The sequence below is a fragment of the Corvus kubaryi genome, unplaced genomic scaffold, assembly GCF_017639235.1.
Source record: "Corvus kubaryi isolate FWS band 111438036 unplaced genomic scaffold, C.kubaryi_AGA036_p1.0 37341, whole genome shotgun sequence".
Classification (NCBI taxonomy): domain Eukaryota; kingdom Metazoa; phylum Chordata; class Aves; order Passeriformes; family Corvidae; genus Corvus; species Corvus kubaryi.
The window spans coordinates 11,820,055-11,829,045 of NW_024581112.1; the positions used below are offsets into that span (position 1 = coordinate 11,820,055).

The 8,991-nt window shown below is 45.8% G+C and overlaps 1 protein-coding gene across 22 annotated transcripts in view; it reads right to left on the minus strand.

Moving 5' to 3' along the window:
- Positions 1–413: 413 nt before the first annotated feature.
- Positions 414–8,991, minus strand: part of ZNF384 (zinc finger protein 384) — a 27,149-nt gene continuing 18,571 nt past the window's right edge. For 20 of the 22 annotated variants that reach the window (XM_042031284.1, XM_042031275.1, XM_042031287.1 and 17 more), the window contains 3 exons: positions 8,110–8,188; positions 7,113–7,271; positions 414–6,949 (listed from right to left, as the gene is read on the minus strand). In XM_042031284.1, coding sequence (XP_041887218.1) covers positions 6,674–6,949; positions 7,113–7,271; positions 8,110–8,188 — 514 coding nt within the window. In that variant the 3' untranslated portion in view covers positions 414–6,673. Of the gene's footprint in view, positions 6,950–7,112; positions 7,272–8,109; positions 8,193–8,966 lie in introns of those variants that run through there. The other 2 variants (XM_042031292.1, XM_042031291.1) reach the window with 2 other exon arrangements.

The window sequence follows — 8,991 nt, forward strand, 5'->3', positions numbered from 1 at the left end:
AAAGGCCAGTGCTTGAGAAGGATCCTCATGCAGAACCCAGCAGGAGACCTATAATTTCAGACTCTTGTTCAGTTACCTTTTGGCTGTTGAGGTACGTTCAGGTCTTCTCACTCTTTTAACATTCTCAGTTCAGAGGTCTCTGAACTTTGCATTTCCTGTCTTCAGGAAACACAAGAGGTACCCACGCTTCATTCTCACGAACAGCAAACGATTGATCTGCAACACTTGACCCCAAGCTAAGGGTTAATTAGCTTTACAAATAAAAGAGGATGCCAAAGGCCACAGATTATTGCTGTGTCCATGTTTCAAAAACATATCCTGCTTCAGTAGCAAAACTAGGCATAGACTCTAGTTCTTTGGTGTCACGATTTCTTTTCTTGCAGTTTTTTTCCATTCATTACACAGACACTACATGAAATCGAAATGTTTGTTGGACCAAGTTACTACATCTCTCTAGTACTTTGGTGTTCTACTATACAGAAACAAGAAACCATGCACACAAATTTAATCTGTTGTACCTGAAAGGACGATTGAACAGGTACCTAGCTTGTAGTTAAGGAAGTGTACAGAGCAATTTCATTCTGTGTTCTGAAACTGCACTAGTAAACTTGGGCAGCTTTCAGGTACATTACCTGCAAAATATTAGAAGAAAATCCTAAACATGATATATATCCTTTAGTTGATATAAAGATGATAAAATAATCAATAAAAATATAGAAGACAGACAGAATCTCATCATTATATTCTACATTAGGAAGAAAGTTGGATGATGTAGACACATCCATGAGGTAATGAAATATTACCTATTGCCAATGAGATTTAGGAAGATGTTTAGTTCTACTCATTAAATAAAACATCCTAGAAGTTGCATAGCTAGAAACTGACAATCAGTAATTTGAAAAGAATTATCTGGCAAGCAGATGGAAGCAATGGGCTTTCTTTTCCAATCAACTTTGAAGTTGTGAATGTGTTCCAGAAGACCAGCAAATACTTTTACTTAAAAAGTATTTGCAAAGCAAGTGGGCTCATCCAGGTTGCTGTAAGGCAGTTAACCTAACACTGACGTGGCAAAATCACAGTGTCATTGACAGGGGTTGCACTCAGCTAAGAACAGAAACATATTGCTGTTTGTTTTAATTTAAAGAAAAAGACCTCATTAAAAGCACTAGATATCTTTGTATGGCAATATTAAGTTTGGTGGCTCAAGATAGCCATCTAGGCCTAATGCAGCCAAGACTTTAACTGAACACTACACAGCCTGGTCACTGAAGGGGAAAAGAAAGGCAACAGATAAGAACTACACGATGGAGCCAAGCCTTATCGTGAGACACCTAAACCAGCTCAATTTAATTTAGCTGTTTGGAAAGATGAATACAATGATTTGATCATGGTCTGTTATTCATTACATGAGAAGAAAGACTTCTGAGAGCAGAAGACTTTAATGTACTCAACAAAGGCATAACAAGACCCTATGGATTAAAGTAAAAAAGTAGTGATATAGAATGGCAGTTTCAATGGCAGTAATAACCAACAAAAAAACTGTAATAAGGGACATGGTTGATTAACCATAAGGCTTTAAATTATAAAAGGCTTAAATCTTTTTTTAAGATTTAACTGAATTATAGACCAGCAATACTATCATTAGTCATGGCTGAGATTCAGTTACTGTTTGTGGGTGACTTTTCTAAATGATTTCCAGCCTACATGATGTTGCCTTTTAAAGCAATGATAACTTGTAAAATCCAGCTAAGAACAGAAAATCAGCTTGGAAAAGGACAAGGAGAAAAAGTGCTATTGCTTTTCATCAAAGATATGAGATGCAACCTAATACAGAACTCCAGAGTCATTGTCAAGTCTTCTTGGGTACAGACATATAGAAATGAATGGATTGGCATCACAATGAAAATGCAGGGTCAAAGAATTCACGGAGCTGAAGAAGGATCATGGGATCTTGTTAAGAGAATATTCCACTCTTGTGAGTGGGAGGTAAATAATTGAACCGTTGTTGGCTTGAGTGCACAAAGCTGCAGACTGCAGAACCTCAGGCTTCATCTAAAGAGGGAAGAATTTTGTAAAAGTTGTTACATTTTGTGTCTCTCCCAGGTAGCTCCTGTACTTTTTAAACCACCTGGAGCACTTTGAATATGTTAAACAACCTTGGGAATCCAGAGAGGAAGACCTAATCCAAACTCAAATAAGTGACAAAGATAACAAGGATAAGGTATCTTCAATTATTCCCACATCGGCAACAGGACTGGGTAAACAGAGAAATTCTCATTGATAAGAAAGAAAAAGAGGCCTGGAATAAAGTGGCATTTCTGAAGCTCAATGGGAAAGTCCCTTAGTAAGAAATAATTAGTTTCTTCCTGGGCAACAGTAAAAGCTATAGGCTCAGCAGCAAACTGCACAAACACGAACAGTAACACCTTTGAAATGACTGGTAACACAGGAATTGTACAGCCTTAAGTACATATGGATGCCCATGCTAGGTAGCAGATTCCAAGAAGGGAAAGGGTAGCAGACATCAGAAAACAACACATCAAACCAGGGACCAAGAAAGGCGATTTCAAGCACCTTTAACATATAAAACAAAAAATCATTGCAAAGAATTTTAACTTGTGAGCTATTCCCCAGGAATTCAACCAGTCAGCAAAGTATTATTCCAACTTTTAAAGCCTTCCCAGCTTAATTCAAGACACTGCACCCAAACCAAGCTATTTTTCAGACTTCAGGATGATGCATTCAAGATGAGAGAACAACTTGAGTGAAGCTGGCAGTTTTGTCCTGTTCATGTCAAATACGGACATACAGAGGAGAGCCACAAGTAGCAATAAACCTGTGCTGAGTCTGATAACTTCCAAGGGGAACAAAACTTTAAACTGAGTTGTCCGTGGGAAAAAAAGAAGGCAGAGGAATATGAATTAAACTCTCCTGTAAAGAGAAACATAACAGATGGAAAAGGTGAAGACCAGACAGCAACCAACATAAATTAGACACTATAAAAATAGAGAAAACAGTTAAGAAAAGCTTAGTGACTTGCAAAACTAATGATAAAGGAAAGGAATATTTTGCTCTTTCATTCCTTTCAGTCACAAAAGAAACAAACCTTACTAATAGTACTGATCCAAGGTAGATAAAAATGGTGAAAATGCTAGTGACACAAAACAGGAGAAACCAGTCAACAAATAGTTCCAATTCCATATAAAGAAAGGAACAGAATGGAGCAGTCATATGAAAACAGCAACTTCTATCTAGTACCATAGTGTCAAAGTAGGAGATGAGACAACACCTACTAGGGATGTATATTTTGAAATCAGGAAAGAAACAGGAGTCCTGGAAGAGTTCACTAACAAGCCCTCTAGCCCAGTGATTCTGATCTTAATTAAACTTAGGATATTAGAGAAATACCTTAAGACACTCATGACATTACTCCCAAAAGGCAAATGAAAGGACTCAGTAAGAAAATTATGGAAAAACTGTAGAGGTGAAGAACTAGTGAATGAAAAAATAAAACCTGTAACACAAAGGTTTTATGAAATACAGATTCTGTAGTTAAAAAAAAGAAGGAAAACCCAAACCCTAATTTCATTCTTAGATGACATCATTATACATTTGGTTTAACAAAGGGGACTGCATAGGTACGACATACTTAAATTTTTATAAGGCATTGACCTAGCACCATAAGTCAGAAAGATCTACTGTACATAATCAAATACTAAGAGGATTAAGAAATGCCCAGCCTACAAGTCTCAAAAAGAAGCTAATGAAAAGTTGCACTGAATGATGCTTTTCAAATTAGCATAGGTCAGATGCAATATTGCATTTCAACCTGGATCTGAACGTAAAAATAACAACTGATACAGTTTGTGGGTGACAGAACTATGGAAGCTGTGAGTAACCTGGTCCATCAGTCAGCCAGGTCCATTCACACTGGCTGGACTTGGACACAGCCCCACGTGAAGCATCCAGGAAGTAAGAACCCAGAGCATACAGTAGAGAAGGGAAAACACTATCATGGAAAGCCGATGGAGACTTTGGATGATCAGACTTCACCAGACAAGCAGCCACTGTGAGCTCCTGTGTAACACTGTGAGAAGAGGGAAAACACAATCTTCTGCAGACTTAAGGCAAAGGGCCAGGGGGACCTCATCCATGGCACTGAGGCTTCAACACCCAATTCCAAAACAAACATTTTTATAAGATACTGAAAAATTTGACAAGATGTAGAAAGAAAAGACAAGAATAATTCATGGGCCAGAGGAAATCCCCTACAGTGGAAGGTTTACAGAATTCTATCTGTTTACCATGTCAAAAAGTGGATTGAGAAGGGACATTAGAGTGTTTAAATGCAAGTCTGAGGGAGAAAAAGTCCCATTCAGGCTCGCTGAATCACAGGGATGGATGTTTCCAGAACTAGTAACCAGAAGCAAAAAGGAAGGAGAAATCTGGCTTAAATATTTAAACAATGAGAACACGAAGCCCTTGCAGCAGGCTACCAATGGATTTTGTGTCCCAGTGCCTCAAAATGAAGCCAATACATTGTCAACACAGTTCAAATACACATTAATTCTTGGGGCTCAATACAGCCTAAATGGATTGAAATGTCACCTGTGAAATGCAGGAATAAAACCAGACAGGTCCTTCTAGCCTAACCTATGCACCTACCAAGCACTCCACCCGTCTGCAGCCAACCCTTGTGACTAAACGCAGAGAAAAAGGTCTCTGCCACAGGCTCCCCGCGTGCAGAGCTCCTCGCTCTCCTCGTGCAAACCACAACGTGCCAAAGGCAGGGATGCGCCGCCCTCGCGCCCGCACAGCCCCTCGGGACTCACAGCAGCCACAGGCTCCTGCAGGGGTTGGGTGCAGGGGGAAGGAACACACGTCACAGGGGCAGGGTGCTCGCAGCAGCACCTTTGAGGAGCCTTTTACACCAATTTATTTCTATACAGGGTGGTTAAAAAAAAAAAAAATAGAAGCCCCTATTGGTTGTTCATACAGAAGTCTGGGATTCTATAGGCTTTGGGTGGGTGACTGATTTTAAAACCCAACAATACATGCTTTTTCCCTTGCCTTCTCATTCTCTTCCAAGTCAGCCTCCATGATCCAAAGAAACTAACGAGTAACACACAAGACTAGCAGTCATGTGGACCAATTTAAAAAAAAAAAAAAAAAAAAGAGGAAGAAGAATTGAAGACGAAGAGAAAGGGAAAAACAAACGAAGATTGAAAATAAAAATTCGCCAGGATAATGCGTTTTATAAACACAGAGATAGAAACAGTTACAGCAAGGACAGAGCGGGCCAGGGGTGGGGAATAGATATTTATATATATATATATAAATTCAAGGGGCCTTCAGTTTATTCTTGTTGGCTCCCCCTTCTCATTAGATTGGTCTCTCTGTAGGGATCTTCATCCCCTTCTCTCCACTGTCCACCTTTTGGGGATTCTCTCCCATGACCAGGGTCCAGAAGAGGCCACCACTGCCATGTGAGTCCAGCCCGTCTTGGCAAGAGGGAGCCTGGGAGAACACTCTGGCAGGAGATGAGCAGGAGAAGCTAGCCTTTCCCTGCCTCCTGCCAGCTCCTTGAAAAGACTGGTCTATTCCTCCTCCTCTTCCTCCTCCTCCTCTTTCCCTTTGGGAAACTGGGGGCAGGACAGGTATGTGAGTGTCAGAACTGCTGTCATTCCGCCTTTCAGGAAAGGGAATAGAGAAAAGGGTGATGATTATTTTGGCAGTCTCTTACCCTCCCTCCAGTTGCTTTTTGGTTTGTTGTTGACGCCTGCAGGCTTTTCTGAGGAGGTGAGGGGAAAAGCAGGAGGGAGAGGAGGAGGAGTACAAGCTGCTAGGATATCATCCACAACAGGCAGGAAGAGCAATGAGCAGGAACCCACATTCCTACGGGGCCATCGTGCTGCTCAGACAGCTGGGAGAGAGAGGCAGCAGCCAGTTCAGACAGACTCCTCTCTATTGCTCTCCACCAGGGGAGGAGAAAGAATGCAATACTCCACAGCCCTTGGGCAGTGTAGGCACCTGTCCATCCCAGAGAACATGCCTCACCTCTCCCCCCTCCACTGGTCTCACCTTCCACTGGGGAGAAGGTTTCTCCCATCCAGTCCTTGGGGCAGGACGAGCGACCCCTCCTCCCTTTCACAAGCAGGAGGGACAGGAATGGATATTTCTCTCTTAGACACTCAAGGCAATCCTCAAAGAACCCCATCCAGCTGTGAACCCTGCCACATTCTTCTGTGGCCTGCTAAAAACACGTGTCCAAGCCCCTGTACATACAAGGGCCGTCTCTCCATCCCATCCACCATGCGTGCCTCAACACGCAACCCCGCTTCGTACACATCCTACAGTGAGAGAGAAGGCAAAACAGGGGCCTTTCTTTGGGTTTCAAAGGAGGGGCTCTTGCATGAGGAAGTGATCCCAGCACAGGAAAGGGGCTCTTGCACAAGGAAGCATCCTCCTACCAGGCAGGCTGTTGCACAGAAGGAGCACCCCCTTGAGACAGGCTGTTGTTCAAGGGGCTGCCATGAACAGGGTTACACGGCCAGAAGAGGCTGTTGCAGGAGGAGAGGCCGGAAACTGTTGCACGAGGAGGGCCGCTGCACAAGCGGTGCCCCTGGCACAGGCTATGCACAAGAGGCGTTCTGCTCCCTGGGTTGAGGTCTCTCTAGGAGCTGGAGAGGTGCTCCACTTGGATGGCGCTGGTGCTGACAGTGAGGCAGATGTCCTTGTGATGCTCTGAAGTCTTGTAAGGAGTCAGGTCAAAGGAGCACTGGGGGGGAGGGTTGGGTTGGTTAGTGTCTCCAGAAGGGCCCCCTGCTGCCCCCCCGCCCTGCGGCTGGAAGTGCTGCTGCTGCTGCGAGGCCTGGGCTTGTGCCTGAACCACCTGCTGCTGTGGGTCAGGGATGTTGTGTTTCCGCATGTGCTTCATCAGGTACGTCTCCTGCAATGGGAAGAACCGTGTGAGAGGAGGGGACGATGCTCGCAAAGCCAAAGCCAACAGGGAGGGACATGGCAACTCAGGGGACTACTCCCGTTGGATCTAGAGGAGCCGCTCCCTGGGAAGTTTGTCCACTTCTGCTACCCCCAGGGCAGCAAACACTCACCGAGGTGTAGGCCCGGCTGCAGATGGAGCAGGTGTAGACCTTGGCGTGTTTCACCGTGTGCGTAGCCAGGTGTACCTCCAACGAGGCAGCATCCGTGTACGCACGGTGGCAGTTGTGGCACTTGAAAGGTTTGTCTTTGTTGTGCTGCCGTCTGTGGGACTGGGGGGCGGCAGCAGCGGGGAGGAAAGAGAAAGCAAGCATGAGGAAGTGAGTATTAGTACTGGAGACAGCTTTACCTTGGCTTACCCCTTCCAGCCAGGCCCCAAGCTCCCAGCTGCTGAGGAACGTACACCTGGCTCCCAGCGTAGGGACAGAACTTCCCCCTCCAGCCCACCACACCTTCCCCACACAGGCCCTTTCTTCTCAGGCATACTGTGCATATGAAGAGTAGAGACTTAATGCTCCACAACCCCCATCTTCTTTCCCTGTTTCCATGCAACTCTCAAGTCTTTTCCTGGTCTCTCCTTTTCTGCCCCCCTACACATCTGCTCCCTGCATCTAATACCTTCAGGGCAGGATTTGCTTTAACTGCTTGCAGGTGTTTACAGCTCTTTGCCATTTGGCACACTCTACAGTTCCCCTCCTCCAGGGTACTGCAACAGGACACACCACCTCTGCTTCCCTATATCCCTACCCTTATGCCCTCCATTTCATTGTAAAACAAACAAAAACCCATCCAGATACCCAGACTTTATTGAGTGTTACATTTTGCAAAAGTCTTGCCCCAGCTAAGTTAGAAAACTGCAAAACAGATGGGAGGAATTCATTAAGGTCTCACCGCTTTCAAGTCAAGTTAACAATTTTACAGGATGTGACTGTTTATGTGGCTTCTTTGGGCCACTAGTGCTACAAATCAGGAATCTTTTCCCTGCCCAGGGCTTCAATAACCTTCTGTATTCTTTTACTCTCCTCCCAGCTGCCCCACTTCTTCCATCTCCTCTATCACAGGCACCCATGCCAACCACCACTGGCGAGCAGGACACGCCCAGCCCCTTACCTGCAAGTTGGAAAGCTGGGTGAAAGCCTTTTCACACCCAGGGTGAGCACATTTGTAGGGTCGGTCCCCGGTGTGGATACTGTTGAGGAGGAAGAGCATAAATGGGAGGCAGTGAGCAGGAAGACAGGGCAGACTGCCAGGGCCTGCTGCTGTGAAGGGGATGATGTTGCCTCCAGATGCTGTTCTAGCTGGACAAAGGGAGCTCTGTCCAGCTCCTGTGTCCAGTTAGAAGTTGGAGAGACAGGCAGTCAAGCAGATTTCAGAGAGTGACTAGGACTGAGGAGCAAGAGCTTATGAAGGCCTGGACAGCTCAGAAATGTGTTGGGAAGGGGTCTGGAGTCCAGGCTCCCTGCTCCAAGCTCAGGAGTCCCAAATGACCAAGAGGAGTCTGTTCTCTTGCTTCCACAGTACCAAGAAAGCAGCTCTGTTCCTTCTCAGGGTAGACACTCCAGCACTTTTCCTTTTAAGTAACAGGCTGAGTTTACCTACAGTGTTAATCTGTCCCTGTCCCCCTGCAATGCCAGGAGCAGCTTCCACACACGCAGTCCAACCCCCAGGTGCCAGGCTGGGATCCCCTACAGCCAATGCCTCTCTCTCTATCGCTCTCTCTCTCTGTGCCGCCCACGGTGCAAGACCAAGGATCCCCAGGGACAGCACGTGCCCACCTCAGCCCTGACGTGGTCAGTGTCTCCTGCGCAGCCTCCACTCCGTCCACTCTGGTGGGTCACCTCCTTCTGGGGGTGCAGCCGGCCGCATTCCCCGCCCGCCCCCCGCATGCTTGGCGCGCGTGCTCCAGAGGTGCATGCCGGCAGCGCGGGGGGACCAGGGCCAGGCCCCCAGCCTCCTCTGGCCCTTACCGTGTGTGCTGCTGCAGGTGGGAGA